The sequence below is a fragment of the Pinus tabuliformis genome, chromosome Q (genome assembly GCF_031772625.1).
Source record: "Pinus tabuliformis cultivar Carrire ecotype Pingquan chromosome Q, CPIR1, whole genome shotgun sequence".
NCBI classification, from domain to species: Eukaryota; Viridiplantae; Streptophyta; class Pinopsida; order Pinales; family Pinaceae; genus Pinus; species Pinus tabuliformis.
In genome coordinates this window covers 1154186569-1154204142 of record NC_142296.1, presented here as the reverse complement: position 1 = coordinate 1154204142, position 17574 = coordinate 1154186569, and the positions used below count along the sequence as shown (strand labels likewise).

The following is a 17574-nucleotide window of genomic DNA, read 5'->3' as shown; positions in this document are numbered from 1 at the left end:
TTTCTTTACCTTCTTACGAAATTTCAATCTGATGCTCAGAGAGAAAGTTATGACTATTTTCCCCAGGTCACTTGTTTGGAATGTAATTCACGAGTCTGCAAAAAGACCAACTTTCTTAGATCATATCTCCGCAAATATAGCACAAAAAGATCTGAAATTCAGACTTGAGGTTTAGTTTGATTCCTTCTCAAATGGTTTTCTTTTATCTTCTGAAACGTCGCAAAAAAAAAATTTATAGCAAAAATGCCATGATGACCTATTTGGAGCAGCGAAACCCTAGAATCCAAAGCTCTAATACCAAATGTTATGAAACTAGCTCAAGAAAAGATAGAAAAGATAGATCAACGCCTTAGAATTCAGCCTCTTTGAGGGGGAACTCTCCTTTACATTACATAAATGAACAATTCTTGGATGCTACAAATGAAAAGACCTCCTTTCTATATATAGGAGTCTAAGGGGTCATAATATAATCTGAGCTGACATAACAATAATAATATAAGGGCACAATAATAACAATAGTGGGCTTCTATGGGGAACAATAGTAACAATATGGGCAGTACATGGGTACATCAATATAATAAGGGGGTTGTACTAATAACAATAAGGGGTTACACTAGTAGTATAGGGGCCTAATAGATTCTTAAACTCTTGATGATAAAGTCTAGGGTTTATGACAAAAACCCTAGAAAGAAGTATAAAAGTACATGTCTCTCATTTTTTAACCTAACTGAGTTTCCGTATTTGATGTCTAATGTAAAATTCTTCCATTATTGTATGATTCTGATATAGTTAATGCCATGCTTCTATATGTATTTGGTTGTACTTGCAATCTAATTTGTGCAGGTACATAATATTCAAGATGGTGAAGATAAGTTGATATGATAAGCATGATGAAGAAAGTTATATGAATGATGATGGTCATCATAACTTTGATAAGAAGGATGGAAGCCATGAAATATTCTCCAATTTCATAAGAAGAAGTTGATCCCCTAAGTTAAGAGGGAGCCTAGAAATCTCCCTAGTTAAGAGGGAGAGAATACCATAGTCATGATGGGCATCTTGAAAGAAGAAATTGGAGAATGAATTTTGAGGGGATACTATGATAAGGAAAGAAATATTTGATTGTAGAATATGTTGTTGCATGTGAAGTAGGAAAAGAATATTTATGATTGAGGAATCTTCTGTCAAGATTCGTTTGAAAGTCCTACTGTAATAAATTGATAAGCAACATCAACTTGCCTAAAAGACCTTGGAGATTTGCGTTTACTTATGTACATTTGAAAGTTTCTTACTGATTAGGGTTGTGTTTGTACAGGTAAATATCTCAGGGGTTGGATAGCATGTTGGTTACACGAGATATATTTGTCACCGTTCTATTTGACCAAGGAGGATTTTCTACCGATTGGAATGATCAAGAGTGTAGACGATTTGTGCGTGAGACACATTTATTGGGAGGACATCTGGTCAACACTATGTATTGATGTCTAGATCTCGAATGAATTAGGGAGGGTGTCATTGGTCATAAAGATATAACCTTATATATGTACCTGGATCCCTGGGTTGATGGTTAGCAAGTAAGCCTCATGGTACCTAGACTAGCTGAAAGATTTAGTCCATCTTAGTCCCACCCTGATAGATTGCCCTGGTCAAGAATCTAGTATGTGGCACCGTGAGTGTTTATACTGTTGAAGGACATTGGATAGATTTACCTCATCAAGAATCTAGTCCATGGGATTTTGGTGCCTAAACTCTTCACGGTTCATATGTTTTTGAGATCTTCCTCGTACTTGTTATTATGAATACCTCGCTAGTAGAGAGGGAGTGTTGAAATATGTAACTAGGTTCAGTCTTCATAAATGTATTTGAGTCACAATGAAATGCATTTTTTTTTGTAAGCATGGTGTTACCTTTCCATTAATTTTCAAAAATATAGCACATTACATCCATATGTATGAAGGTTAGGTGGCCTCAACTTTCCCTGAGGGAAACCAAGTCTATTGGCCACCTAACCACAAAATATGCCATCCAAAAACAAAAAATAATAAGTCTCACCAACCACACTATGTATGTTTGAGAATCTTTTTTCTTCCTATTTTTTAAATATCTATAACATAACTACTAATAAGCCTAGAAATTTGAAAATTTTCCATGCAAAACTAAAAGCAAAGATGCATTGTTTCTACTCCTTGTTAGCTGAATCCGCCGGTGCAAGGTATTTCACAGTGGAAACTGGTAGCTCTGTGTGGGGAATATAGGGGATATGTTTCTCTATTTATCTAAGACAACCATTCTACTATTGTAATTAAAACTATATTTTTTGAAATTATTTGGTGTAATCTAGGTGTCCATGGGAGGCCAAGTGCATATTAGGAGGAAACTTCTCTAAAGCTTTAGCTATGATTCTCTTCATTATTCGAAAAAAATGGACTGTCTGGTTGTATTGAGATGATCTACCACGAGATTGGCCTGGGTCTGGGATCACTATTTTCCAATCGTCTAAATCAAGTTAAAAATCATCCTCAGTCTATCGAATCTCTACTTCCCAATCTGCAATAAGTTGCTTGACTATATTGGATCTACTATCATGATATGCTTGAGTCGCTTCTTGAATTATACGAGAGGTCGACTTGCATTCCCAACCCATCCCCTTGGAAGGACTAGGTTGAATGGTCTACGAAGGGGAGGCCTTCATTTACTTCCCACGGCCATGGCCCCCACGACCATTATTAATTTTACCAGAGGTACGGACCATGATGCTACTTCTGTCAATCAGATGATGACCCATGTCTATCTCTAGAGGTCGACCCAAATAGGGTCATAGCTTAGAAGCAGGGAGTTGCTCAAGATCGCTCTCTCTCTACACACCTGTTAAAGAAATTTCAAATAAAATCCACCAAGTAAGGAACTCACTCCTAATCATATTGCCAACATTGTTTAATGGTCCCATATCTACCATTTTTCCACCATTTTCCATTGATGGGCCTGAATTTCCAAATAACACCATCGACATTCAAGACCCCTAAATTATCTAGGCACATCTCTAAATTTCAGCAGAACATTACACAAAGAAGAGAATATGAATTTGGGCCAACAGCTACCCTGAGACCGCAACCCATAAAACCCCTTACATCAAGACCCAATACAATGAACCCAGGATATAGAAACCAAACCAGCTTGCCCCAAAGCAAGCCTATATTAACAGGAATTAACCGAAGAGTGGCCCCTTGACTAGGACCAACCCATAACCAGACAAGACCGCCAAACCTAGCATGCCCTATCCAGAAGGTCAAGAATGGCCCTAAAATGTTCCAAAAGGGCTCTCCTTACCTCAAATCTAAAATGCCTAAGGTCGTGATAAAAGCTACAGACAACCAAGGCTCAAATTCGAGCTCACCCAAAGACTAAATACCTTGGAACCAAACAAAATTTACCACAAACCCAAACCCTTACCGTTTCACTTCTACACAAGCAAGGAGGACCAAAACATACAAATTAGTCTACCAACCAAACTCTGCAAGAACCCAGGTGGGACTACCAGATACCATACACCATAGACACCACGACATACAAAAACAAAGACTTATACCAAACTAGAAACCATTCGAGGCCATGCTCTAGGAAGTTTCGTTTCGAGTCCCACCAAACCACAAAACCATGCAACTCATAGTTTGGAGGGAAAATATATTGATCCATACATGTAGAGGAAGCTAAATTAAGAGTGGAAACATACCAGTGATTGTTGTTAAGACCTGGAGTAGACGAAGACCACGAGCTAGCCAAAACGACCAACTCAAACCAAATCCACAAAAGCCTAAGAGTGCAAACAAACTTACTCAACAAACCAGTGGGAAACCTCACCATAACATTTGTCATAATACCTCTACCACCCTCAAGGATGGCCATTAAAATATGCATGTGCACTGCCACCTCTCCAAGTGCAGCATGCATACAGAGGGTGAAATATCTGGTAGATACGCCTTAAACAATGGGATAGGATGAGCCCGATGAGTCCAACTCACACCTCGATTGGGGGACACTTAAATGTATTTATTAAAAGAATTAAGAAAATAATTTTTTCATTTTTATTATGACTTATTAAAGCATGGGTTTCATGCTTGGGTCATCATGTTTTAGGTCAAAGTCCACATTGAGGAGTTCTAGGATTTTTCTGAGTCATTAGAGTCATTTTCCATTTAAAGAGACCCCTCTTCAACTTTTGAATTATGTAAAAAGAATTAATATTGAGTCAAACATATTATTTGTCCCCTCCACACCAAGTCATCCTCAAGGAGATCAAGTCGGACTCAACTGGTCAATTCGACCTCACCATAAGTTGCTATTAAAGGACTATCATCTACAAGAAGGAAAAAAGGGCTAACTTTGTGTGGAGGAAGTCTTTGTTTAAGTCAAGTGTCTTGGATTATCTCATGAGACTATTGAAGGAAGAATTGTTGACTGGATTTTCCCCTAGATAGGGGTTTTTCCCTTGTTGTCTCCCTACATCTCGTGTTTTTGTGCTATTTTTTTGGTAATTGCTTGATGAACTAAAAGATAAAAGATAAAAATAAAGATAAAAGAATCACAAGTAATTATCTCCATGGAAAGAGATACACACATGCTTCATATTGGATTGTAAAAAGTGCAACATATATATATATATATATATATATATATATATATATATATATATATATATAGATAGATATATATATATATATATATATATATATATATATATATATATATACATATACATATATATAGATATCATGCTATGACTATTAAGAAGTTTTAGATAACCTCAAAAGAAATAAAATCTAATAAAACTTATTTGTAGTTTACATTTTGACATCTTTTAAAATCATTGTAATTTAAGATACATTGATTGTGAACTAAAAGGAACTTTATACATGCCAATATGACAACTAAAACTGTTATTTTGTAAAATTGTTATTTTCTAAAATATTATTTTTATGAATATTCATAATTGAAGGTCTTAAGATAAACAATTGATTGAAATACTTGGATAGCCAAGTAAATTTAGGAAAGTTCATAAAATTATAGAAACATATTGTTAATTATTTAAAATAACATACATTGATTGCACTAACATACATGATATATTTTAGTTCATTTTAAGTATCAAAGTGACTTGCATCATAGTAAGATCGTACTTATTTCCTCAGTCTATGAAACTAGAAATTAAAATTGTTATTTTGTAAAATTTGCTTCTTGAACGTTATTAATTGAAGGCCTCAAGATAAGGAATTGATTGAAATATTTGGATAGTCAAGTAAATTTAGGAAAGTTCATAAAATTATATAAAATTATCTAGAATCACAACATTGATTTTTTTTGGTATATTAAATTCAAATACATATGACTTATATCATGTTATGACTAATCTCCTATAGACGGTCTCAAAAGAAATAAAATTGAATAAAACTTACTTATTATTTACTGGTTGAAGACATATTTTAAAATTGAATTTAAAACTTATTTCAATCCTATTTGTGTTTTTTAATTGAACCATGATATATTTCAGTTCATTTTAAGTACCAAAGTGACTTGCATCTTAGTCTAAGATTTTACTTATTTTCTTAGTCTATGAAGCAAGAAATCAAAATTGTTATCTTTTCTAATAAAAGGTATACTATAGAAAAAAATAAACTAGAGAAATAATTAACAAATTCATAAATTGAAATTTAATGAACACCCATAAGTAAGATTAATAAACATCGATAAACTGAAATAATAAATCTATCAATAAACTCCCTATATGAACATATATAAAAATTACATTACATGAACATCCATAAACTAAAATAATGTTCATCCATCCATAAATTGTCCATGTATGAAAATATAAAAAGTTTGTATCACATATAAATGTGCCCTATGAAATGGGCCTAAAAATATACAAATTATCTATGATCCAGTCTAGATAGTATCACTTCTAGAACTCTTATGTGAGTTCCACTGCACAAAGTAAGCCCCCATAATCAGGTACTGTAATATAACACATTCAAATTCAAATTAATTAGAATAATATTTGTATAAACTAAACAATTGGGAAATAAATGATTTTGAATTGTGCATTTAATTAGTCCCCTACCTGTGGCTCAATCTAGTGCGAATGGAAGTCAAGTGGGAATGGAAACCCGTCATAAAATATTTACTTGATGGTTGGGAGTGCCCATCAAATTTATACCCTCATTTTAATAAAAACATATTTGACACATACTCAATTGATTTAGCACTTCTGACTATTACCCTCATCACCTACAAAAAAAAAGGAAAAAAAAAATTCATTAGAAACCCACCAACTAGTAATACTTTTCATATAAAAATAATTAATAATTATGGACAAACTTCCACAGGCATGGGGTTACCATCAATAAATTCATAACGTTGCTTGGCCATTCTTAGGTTTTCCTCCTCCCCGTCACTATAAGCCACCTACAAAATGAAAATTTAAATCAACAATTTGTCATACATAAAACAAAATGCAATGTTATTTCATACTTGAAAATTTTAAAGAAGGAGAAGCACTTGGCCTTTACTTTGTGCTTTTTGGATTTAGAATCATATGACTCCACAACTCCCTCATAAAACCTGCACAAATTAACATGTTAGTTGTCAGCATTTAATTACCTAAACTATTATAAAAGCATGGGATAGGTTTAAGGAGTTGTAATATACTAGGAGAAATAAACAACAACAAAAATCCAAAGGAAAACAACAATGATGCCTCACCAAAAAATGGGACTAGAACATATTTACCTTTTAGCAATAACCCAAACCAGATTTGACCCAAAAGAATAGTGATTCTTCTTTAATGATGATTTAGGAAATGCACTCACTAAGGTAAATGGTCTTGTACCTTTTCTTGAATTGACCAAATTTGAAATTCAAGTAGGTCAAATAATTTTCTTTTTCAATATTGACAAATAACTTGAGGATCCTCCAATGATCTTACAAAATATGCACTATGATAAAATAAATGGTGGACACACACCTTTCCTCCCTTCATTAGTGAGAACAATTTAATTCTACATAATTGTTTACTTGATTTTGGTTCCTTTGCTAATGTGATGCCCTTGAAGTTGATGAACCAATAAAATTTCATACTGCAAGACCTTATGGAAATGTTTGTGGTTTTGGTTCAAAGTCTATCAAATCTATCAAAGATTTCAAGGTTTGATTGGAAGCTAGCCTTAACATTACTATTCTTGTGATTTTTGTTGTCATAGATGTCCTTGATGCCTAGGGCATGCTCTTATCAAGAAAATGGTCAACCATGATAACTGGGAATTTGCAAATGGATCTATCATATGCCATCATACAAATTTTTGATGGAAAACCATTTATACTTTATATAGAACCTATCATAAGATACTATGTGGAAGACATCAAGGAGACTAATAATCACATATTTGATATTTGAAGGGAATTTATGGATGGATATCCTTCCAAAAATTCAAGGACATCAATAGAAGATCAATATGAGGACTTGCATTTTCTTCCCTTTTCTTTTGAAGAGATGATTATTCCCAAGGAAAGGAAGGAAAAGCATGATGAACCTTTAATCCTTGAGATAGCACTAGAATAATTTTCAAACTTAAACCCTTAGGAAATTAGAGATTCTTAAGGAGAAACATAATGGGGAAATTGTAAAATGTATGCCTCAAGTAGACACTTTACTCTCTTCCAAAGCCAAACCTTATGATCAAAAATAAAAAAGAAAAGAAGGTATAGGGTAAAAAAGAGGCTTGACCATATGCTAGATGATTTCTAGATAGGAGACTATGTGCTTCTAGGAGATGACCCTTACCATTATATAACTAGTTGAATGGTGGACATTGATTATTTTTTGGAAAAATGTGACCCTGATTATCCACAATACTATGTTCATCATGTCCACCTCTCGAACCCCAAATGGGATCCATCATCACTAAATAAAATGTATGATAGATTTAGAGAAGAATTTACTAACGAGAACAAATAAATCACTTGTATATATTACTTATTTTCACATATATCACTTGTATATATCCTTTAGGTATTTATGAACCTTAGCAAGAAATTGATTCTTCACATAAGGGTCAATGCCCTGAAGCCAAGACATAAAACATAGAAATTATGTGTGTACTTCAGTGCAACTATTGATGACTCCAATCCATCCAGTATAAGATATTAATTAATCAAACAATGTAGTTGATGCAACCAACTTCTTGTGGTTAAGTTGAGAAAAAGAAATCCATTTGAGACAAACTATATTCTACATTAACATGGGAATAAATGACCCGTTACTCTAATAGACACAAATGGAAAAATAATTGTTAAAGCGTTAGCGCTAACCTGTACAGTTCGCAGCGTCAAATTAAAAAGCTAAGGACTTATATCATTGTCCCAGCGCCTGGAAAGCCGCAAAACTGCCTTTGCAGCAGCAAGCCTCATGTGAGATTTGTTGACGTGGCTGGCAACAAGTAGAATCGTTTTAAAGAATGAGAAAAGTAGCCATATTATAGATCATTATGCTGGCCAGATATTAAACCAAATTAAGGATAGCCTTGTATCGCATGTACCTTGATTGGGCTTCCTCTGATATTTCTCCTTTAGTAATTAGCTTTCTAAGCACCCCAAACAGATTGAGCTTTGAGCTTGGTCTTCTTAAATGAGCATCATCTTTGTATGGTAAATAAATTTTCAAAATTGTTTTAAGACCGCATATTTGAAATAAACATAGACAATACATTCTCCAACTATGCATATATCATGACAAAAATCATTGATGAAGAACCTTTGACATATGAAGAAGCAACAAGTCAACAAAGAAACGAATAAAGAGTACCAATCAATCATGAAGAATGTTGTTTAGGAAATCATTCCAAGGTGACTTCCAAGTGGATATATTGAAAAATACATGGCATAGTTCGTGATAAGAGGATTCTCCTAAAAATAGGGAGAAGACTATGATGAGACTTTTGCTCCAGTTGCTTTCCAGGTACACCTCCATTAGATCCATCATCTCACTTGCTACTTTTACAGGATGGGATCTACACCACGTGGATGTAAAAACTACTTTCCTCAAAGGCATGATTGAGGGAGAGGTGAACATAGAGAAATATCAAGGATTTAAGTTATACGGAAAGGAGTATCATGTTTTCAGGTTGAAAATGGACTTGTATGGACTCAAGCATGCTCTAAGAGCATGGTATGCTCATATTGACAACTATGTGACAAGATGGTGATTTACCAAAAGTACACTTGTTTATGAAAATGGTTGAGCCTCTTATCATTTAGTGCAAGAATCAATCATCTTCTGATTTCGATGCAAAGGATCTTGGGTTAATGCACTATTAGTGAGGGGCTAGAAATATGGAAGAAACCTGACAAAGTCTTCCTTGGTCAAGGAAAATATGTAATAGAGATCCTTCACATTGACACTTTCCTTGGCGTGGAAAATTTCAACCAATTCTTGGAGTGAAACAATTTATGATAATTTGTTCTAATGGGAGACATAAGAAAAACTAGTGGTAATCCTCTTCTATATCAACGAACGGATCTAGTGGATTTCGATATGCATTTTTCGAACTAAACTCACAATAAAGTCACTAAAGTCATTAATAAAAGTGACATTCATTGCCTTGAAAGGCACCACCTAAAGCAAAAAAATTCTTCCTTTCCATTGACATTTTCAACAGTTTCTTCCACACCAAGCATAATCATTCCATAAAAATAAAACTATTTAGAAAGAAATGGAGAACATCCTATCAAAAAAAACAACATTGCAGAATATACACACACACACACACACACACACTCCAAAATTTAATTTGATTGGAGTTAAATGATTCAAAAATTTGATATATCTAGAAAGGAAAAATTTACTAAAAGCACTTTACAAAAAAGTAGAATTCTCTCACCATAAGAAAGTTCATGCTTGACCGAACAATTTTGTCTTTCCGAGATCGTGTAATCCCTGCAATCTCTTTAAGCATTTTTTTGACGTGCTCTTTGCCAAAAAGAAAATAAGAACACCTTATGGCAAATGCCTTCAGAAATTGATATTGAGGATGTGTGTCACCTAATTGTTTAAGCAAGTCATCCTATAAAGATCAAGAGAATTGTGAGAAAAATAAACAGGAATTTTTTTTGGACAACCTTCCAAAGGATCTCTCATTTTCAAGATGGGCATAAAGTTAAGATTGCACAAATCATGTAACAAAAATAATTGCAGCTAAAAACTCAAATTATCATTAAACATGGAAAATTAAATACTTACTAGAGTTGATTTCCCTTGAACAAAAGTCAAACTGGAATCAAGTAAACTTGATAGTGTCTTCCAAATATTGTTGTATTTTCTTTGACACAAAATTATAAAGTCCTCCACTATTTTGGGAATATGATTGGACCCTGAAATAATCCTGAAGCAACTAAGAATTTTGTCTTTCAACTCACTTGTATCTTTTTCCTGACAACCAAAAAATGATTCAAATATGATTATTTATATTCCATTTAAATTTGACAATAATAAATATTAATGAATAAACCTTCAACAGAAATTTTAAGACAAATACCTTTTCTTTTTCTTTCCATAATAGAAATTTTTGCATTTTTTCTTGCAACCTGAAATCATTGGCAAAACCTACTAAATTTTTTCTTGAAAACAACTATTTATAAGAAAAATGTTGATAAAAAATAAAGATACAATAATAATGTCCATAAATTATCAAACATCTCATAAGAAACATGCATGCCTAATAAAAAAATTAAAAAGCAACAAAGTAGCATTTCCTAATTGCATTTAACTAAAAACAACATATGATTTTCTAACAAATTATCCACTATTACAATAGAATACTTACATTTTATTTTGGTTTAGAACTTCCTCAAAAGCCTTAATGTCTGATTTCTCAAAGTGAGAAAACATTGCAATCCATTGTTTTACTTTTTCTGAAAGTGGAAGATTAGAAGGGAAAAGTGATGTAGAGAAAAGGATATCCACTGCATGAGACCTGCCCACAATTAACCAAATTAAATGATTGTATTTTTGTTGCACAACTAACAATATGCACTTAAATATCAAGAACAAGTAAAAAATACAGAGACTAATTCACATACCTTGTGGACAAGTTAAAGTCTATTTTATCTTCCATAATTTCTAAATAATTGCACTTGAAATCCTTGTCATGACAAAATCCTAGAATTTTGGCAGGAATCCAAGCCAACTCAAAGTTACCAACTAAGCCATTCAAACAATCCCAACAATAATTTCTGTAAACTTCAAGAAGTCTTTCCAATGTGTACTTTTGTAGTGAAACCTGCAATAATCTCCAAAGAAATGAGTTAACAAACAAGATCTAAAGGAATTATCTACTAAAAACATGCAAATATATATATATATATATATAGATATATATATAGATATAAATCATAAAAAAAATACCGTTTGGTCATGAAGGTGATCCCCCAATTGTCTAACAATCTTTGAGGGAATAGATTTTACATCACAAATTGCTCCAATAACTTGCTTCTGAATAGTCTCGTCAGAATCCAACAATAGATCACTCAGAGCAGCTGAGGTATGTCATAATAAAAAGTCAGTAAAATAGAAATTCATCACAAAATACCAACATAAAACATGACCAAAGCTCAAGGCGTAAAACATGACCAAAGCTCAAGGCTTGTAATTGTTCTGCTCACCGATTATGCCAGATGATTCAGCCCTAAGTGGATTTGACAAAATACTTTTTTGTGCACATTTCACAGCCCCTAATCGAATTTCCACAGAGTTGTTTTTAAATCTCTTTAAAAGCTCCGAGAGAAGTGGTTGAAATTCTTTGGCAAGATCATCACATGGAAGTGCAAAGATACTCCCAAGAAGCTTTAATGAACTTTCTCTTACATCTGATAGCTGAGACTGCACCAATTATTCTTTATCAAATCTCTTGAGTAACAAAGTTGCACTTATATTACACCTATGTAGCTATACAATGAGAGATATTTAAAAAAAAAAAAAAAAACCTTTTCACATTACCAAAACGGACACAATTTAAAAAAAAAACAAATTTCTCCAATAACAATACTATGATGTAAGTTTTAAGTACATATAATATTTATAATATTCAGATTTATTTTACAAATCATGAAGGGATCATAATAGGAAAAACTGTTCATAAAAATCCTTATTAGGAAAACCAACAAATAAAACATTTCATCTGTGAAAAATATAAAAGGGATGCATTTCAAAATTCTAATCTTCCTTGATCTGAATTACAACTATAATGAACAGAAAAATAGACATTATTTGAATAACACAAAACCCTAATCAAATTCCTTGAAAAAAATTATATTAAAATAACAAAAAAAATGCCTAATTCATTTAATCACTACAGCAATAACTCAAAATTTATTTAACGCATACGAACCTGAACCTCCAGAGTCAAATTTGCAATAATTGAGCGAAATATCTCCTTATAGTTGTGCAAAAGATAGTGGTGCAGATCATTTTCAAAGATAGACGTGAGAAAGAGACTCAGATTTGGCTCAATCTTGATTGCCACAGACTTCATGACATTCATAGCTAGTTTATGAGCAGCTGAAGATATATTCTGCAACGACAAAGCAGAGAACCTTAGAAATATTTCATAGGCCGTGATACTGCCTTTAAAAGAAAAAGAAAAACAAAAGGGTAAAAAGGAACGTAACAGAAAACCATCATAGATTACATTGCAATGAACAGATACTAAAATAAGTAGCACATACCTCACTTTCTCCTTTTAAAGTGTTTAATAAGATTGATAATAATTCCTCAGAAATGTTGTTGCTTTCATTGAGAATTTCAGTCAAAATTGTTTCCATTGCTCTTAAGATATTTTCTGAATGTTCTTCTCTGAAAAGACAGATCAGATACATTTATTAATTGCAGCAACTGACTATGAAAGTAAGCGTAATGGTAAAACAATAAAATCAGAACAATTCATACCTGGCTTCGTAAAAGAAGATTTGAAACACTTCCAAGATTAGGTCATCACATTGAAGATTCAACATACGAACAGATAGGTGAGATTTTGCAAGGTTTTCTAGAATTATGGCCTTTCTTCCAAATGAAGCACTATGAATATCAACTTCAGCGAAACATGCAGCAGTGTCCTGTAGTCCACAAATTTATACATTATAATGGGAAAAACGAAAATCTATATAAATAATTAAGATATCTTAGTGATAATAAAATGGAAACTATATAGAACATAAATGCATGACAAATGAAGAGGATCTCCATTTCTCAATCCACCGATAGACACCAAAATAAGGGGATGAATAAAAAAAAATTAAAAGTGACAAGATAATATGAAGAGGTTTTTGTTACACCAAAATCTGCAGCTATTAGTAAACGTTCCAAACCAGTCACTAGGATCCCTAGTGTAAGGACTTGTGGTTCCTTGGCACGCCCACCCGAGGTGCGATGGCTTGTTGGCGGATGAGCAGTTGGAGAAATATGTGAAGTACGAAGTCCTTGACCGATGTGCATGGAGACATGTTATAATACGCATGAGGAGAGGACGAGCGAAGTGTTTATAGTGTGGGAGCATGCTTGGCTAACCCACGGGCTGACCTACGATTCAAGCAAAGGCCGACACACATAATGAAGGATTTGCGATGGAGTAGGGGGCGCTCATTACATGGAGGACGAGTCGGCTTGGGCAGCTCGACTCGCCCTTCCATTCGTATAAATAAAACAATGCGTGGAGTCATTTGGCATCGATCATTCGAACATCACAATGCATACAAAGGGAAGTGCGAAGTAGAAAGGTGAAGTTGCAGCATAAGAGGAGGCGTAGCTCTATGCACCCATCCTTGGGCAAGGCCACACGGTGAAACATCGCACTAGTTTGTATCGGGTGAGGCACGGGTAGAGGTCGCCCGCTGTTTGGGTGAAGGCGTGGGTGAAGGTGCTGGTGTTCGGGTAGGATGCGAGTGAAGGCGTCAGGCGCCTGGTTGACACGGATTCTTGGGTGGCTCGGGTGAGCACCTGCCCATCGTGCAAGGCTAAACGCGCAGGTGGAAAAGGGGACTCGGTTGAGGTCTCTCGCCCACCATGTGGAAGTAAACAAAGGGTGACTTGGGTGAGGTCGCCCGACTGGTGAGACAAGGTTCAGTTGAGAAGTGTGGTAGGCAGCTCATGTGAGGGCGTGCCCGCCCAGCTTGGGCAAGGAACTTTGGTTGGCACACGAAGGTGTGACAAGTTGTAAATTTGGCTAAGTATGCAACTTGGCGTTTCCAAGTATCCTTGTAAAGCTTTGTAACATTAAAAGATTGTATAATATATTATTCGGGCAGACTCATTGTTCAGGGAGTTGCCCTCCCTTTATACTGTGCAATTGTGTTCTTCACGTATAATTGCTGATGATAATGAATGTGTATGAATGTTCATTGGTATAAAGGAAACATAATAATTACTTGGTTGAGAAACACAAACTAAGTAGATTAATGGTTAGACGTAGTCCATGAATATAAGTATTCGTAAAAAGAAAGTGTTCGGTGGTACTGCACCTCGCCAAGTATGGTTGAAAGACTACTGTAGGCCTAGGGGTGTGATAGTTGGTATCAGTGTAGCTGATTCGAGCATTGAAGGTTGAAGCTGCTACACAACTCCACTGAAGTGAAGTTGGTATTAGAGCTAGTCTGAAGACTTGGAGGAGTCTTGCAGAAAGCTAGTCAAAGCTTGGAAGTTGGTGACAGTGAAGCAAGTACTTGCAGGTGAAGGAAGTTGTTTCACATACAAGTGGAACAAGGGCTGGTTCAGGTTGCAGGCAACTTGGTGAAGCTGTTGGATTCTAGAAAATAAATCACAAAGAAGGAAACTGTTAGCAATGGCAGGTGAATCTCAGGTTGGGTCTAGTCATGGTGCGAAGGATGCTACTATGGCATTCATTGAAAAAGTGTTGGAAAGGATGGAGGACTTAGAGACTTACTGTACTAAGAAGATGGACTTCTCAAGAAAGATCAAGAGGCTAATTCGAACATGAGGGAGGAGCTCGATGAACTCTGGACTCAACATGAGTACACTGATCTTATGTGTACAAAACTTGAAGTGAAGGTCAAGGAGATTAAAGAGGCAAGAGATCAGGGTCTTGCAGAGATCGTGAACTTGCAGAAATCTCTTGATGAAGCCAGAGATGAGATCGCGGTGTTGAAGAGGGTCGTGAGACATAACTCAGGTGGAGGAGTGCCTCATGTGAAAGTCAAGGAACCAGAATCTTATGATGGTACAGGGAGTGCGAAGACTCTTGGCAACTTTCTATGGGACATGGAGCAATACTTGGAACAATTGGGTCTATCTGATGATGAGACAAAGGTGAAGGTAGCTGCTCAGTTCTTGACAAAGGATGCTAAAATGTGGTGGCGAAGGAGGATGGATCAAATTGCCAATGGCAGTGCTGGTGACATAACTTCATGGGATGAGATGAAGAAGGCTTTGCAGACCCATTTCAGTCCTCAGGATGAAACGTGGGAAGCAAGGATGAAGATTAAGTTCATAAATCAGATAGGGAACCTACAGACATATCAGTGGGAGTTTGCAAGTGTGGTTCTAAAACTTCTTGACATGGCGGAAAGGGACAAGGTGATCAATTTCATTATTGGATTGAAGCCTTGGGCACACAATGAAGTGAAGAGGCAGAAGATTAAAACACTTGAAGAAGCTTTTGCTATTGTGGACAGATTGGTGGAGCATTATGATGAGACTTCTGATGATAGGAAGAAGAAGTCCGATAAGCCGAAAGAGAAGAAGAAGGATGATGCTTCGAAATTGGATAATAATTCGAAGACGAAGAAAGCCTTGAAGTGTTGGATATGTGTTGAACCACATATGGTGAAGAACTGTCCTTCTAGACCAAAAGTGGCTGCTATTGCACAATCTAATACGAAGAATGAAGAAGCTTTTGTGGGGATGATACACATACTTGGTGCTGCTGCTACTACAGAGGTGGTCTCTCGGAGAGATCTTGAGAGGAACAGTTTGGAGTATGTTCGGATGAAAATTGGGGGTGCTGATATACTCACTATGGTGGATAGTGAGGCTACTCACAACTTCATGAGTGAAGATATTGCGAGAAGGATTGGGCTGAAATTTGTACTGGTGAAGGCACAAATGAAGACAGTGAATTCTCCTCCTGATTATGTTCTTGGTGTAGCTGAAAAAGTGGACACAACACTAGGTGAGTGCGAAGTAGAAAGGTGAAGCTGCAGCATAAGAGGAGGCATAGCTTATGCACCCATCCTTGGGCAAGGCCGCACGGTGAAACATCACACGAGTTTGTATCGGGTGAGGCCCAGGTAGAGGTCGCTCGCCGTTCGGGTGAAGGCGTGGGTGAAGGCGCTAGTGTTCGGGTAGAACGCGGGTGAAGGCGCCGAGCGCCCGGTTGACATGGGTTCTTAGGTGGCTCGAGTGAGCGCCCACCCATCGTGCAAGGCTAAACGCGGAGGTGGAAAAGGGGACTCGAGTGAGGTCGCCCGCCCGCCGTGTGGAAGTAAACGAAGGGTGACTTGGGTGAGGTCGCCCGACTAGTGAGACAAGGTTCGGTTGAGAAGTGCGGTAGGCAGTTCGTGTGAGGACGCGCCTGCCCAGCTTGGCCAAGGAACTTTGGTTGGCACACGAAGGTGTGACAAGTTGTAAATTTGGCTAAGTATGAAACTTGGTGTTTCCAAGTATACTTGTACAGCTTTGTAACATTTAAAGATTGTATAATATATTATTCGGACAGATTCATTGTTCAGGGAGTTGTCTCTCCCTTTATACTGTGGAATTGTGTTCTTCATGTATAATTGTTGATGATAATGAATGTGTATGGGTGTTCATTGGTATAAAGGAAACATAATCATTACTTGGTTGAGAAACACAAACTAAGTAGATTAATGGTTAGGCGTAGTCTATGAACATAAGTATTGATGAAAAGAAAGTGTTCGGTAGTGCCGCACCTCGCCAAGTACGGTTGAAAGACTACCATAGGCCTGGGGGCGTGATATTGAGGGTGGAAATTACGGATTCCATAGAGGTGCGGTGATTCTTCCAACACCCCCTCAAATGCAACTAGGGGAATAGAACCTGGGTATATCATGATGAGGTTTTCCGTTACACCAAAGGTGTGGTGATTTTTCCAACACTCCCTCAAATGCAATTTGGGGGAATCGAACGTGAGTATACCGTGAAAAGGTTTCCCCTTACACCAAAACCCGCAGGTGTTGATAAATGTTCCAAACCAATAACTAAAGTCCCCATGATGGAAATTAAAAATTCCATAAAAATAAGGTGATTCTTCTAAAATAACATGTTGATTTAACTCTATTTTAATAGTATTCTAATAACTGGACTGCGAATCTTGTATAAAAGGTTCAATTCAATCTTTCTAATGCAGTAATAAATAGTGGAAAGAAAACTTACCTTCAAAGTCTCTAGTAATTCATTTTTGGGGAATTGAGTTTTGTCGAATCTCATGCCAATTTCGAACAGTTTCCTCATGAGGAGCATAGCCATGGAAGTTGCCTACGATAAGGTCTAGTTTCGTC

General features: G+C 35.8%; 1 protein-coding gene across 1 annotated transcript; it reads right to left on the bottom strand.

The window, feature by feature from the left end:
- Window positions 1–5965: 5965 nt before the first annotated feature.
- Window positions 5966–16472, bottom strand: LOC149223740 (sister chromatid cohesion protein PDS5 homolog A-like). The gene is made up of 12 exons (XM_089387982.1): window positions 16284–16472; window positions 12992–13158; window positions 12772–12898; window positions 12435–12617; window positions 11710–11926; window positions 11453–11583; window positions 11128–11327; window positions 10872–11021; window positions 6564–6615; window positions 6393–6459; window positions 6274–6282; window positions 5966–6009 (listed from the first exon to the last, which is right to left on the bottom strand). The coding sequence occupies exons 1-12, from the start codon at window positions 16470–16472 to the stop codon at window positions 5966–5968; spliced, it is 1536 nt and encodes a 511-aa protein (XP_089244108.1).
- Between the last annotated feature and the right edge of the window lie 1102 nt (window positions 16473–17574).

Bases quoted from the DNA above. Each gene is read 5' to 3' on its own strand.
- LOC149223740 (XM_089387982.1), bottom strand. From the start codon at position 16,472: ATGGGTGGGCGCTCACTCGAGCCACCTAAGAACCCATGTCAACCGGGC. The intron at 13,159-16,283 runs GTGCATAAGCTA...TGTGGACTACAG, and splicing joins GCGGCCTTGCCCAAGGATGG to GACACTGCTGCATGTTTCGC. The intron at 12,618-12,771 runs GTATGTGCTACT...TTGTCGTTGCAG, and splicing joins CTTTAAAAGGAGAAAGTGAG to AATATATCTTCAGCTGCTCA.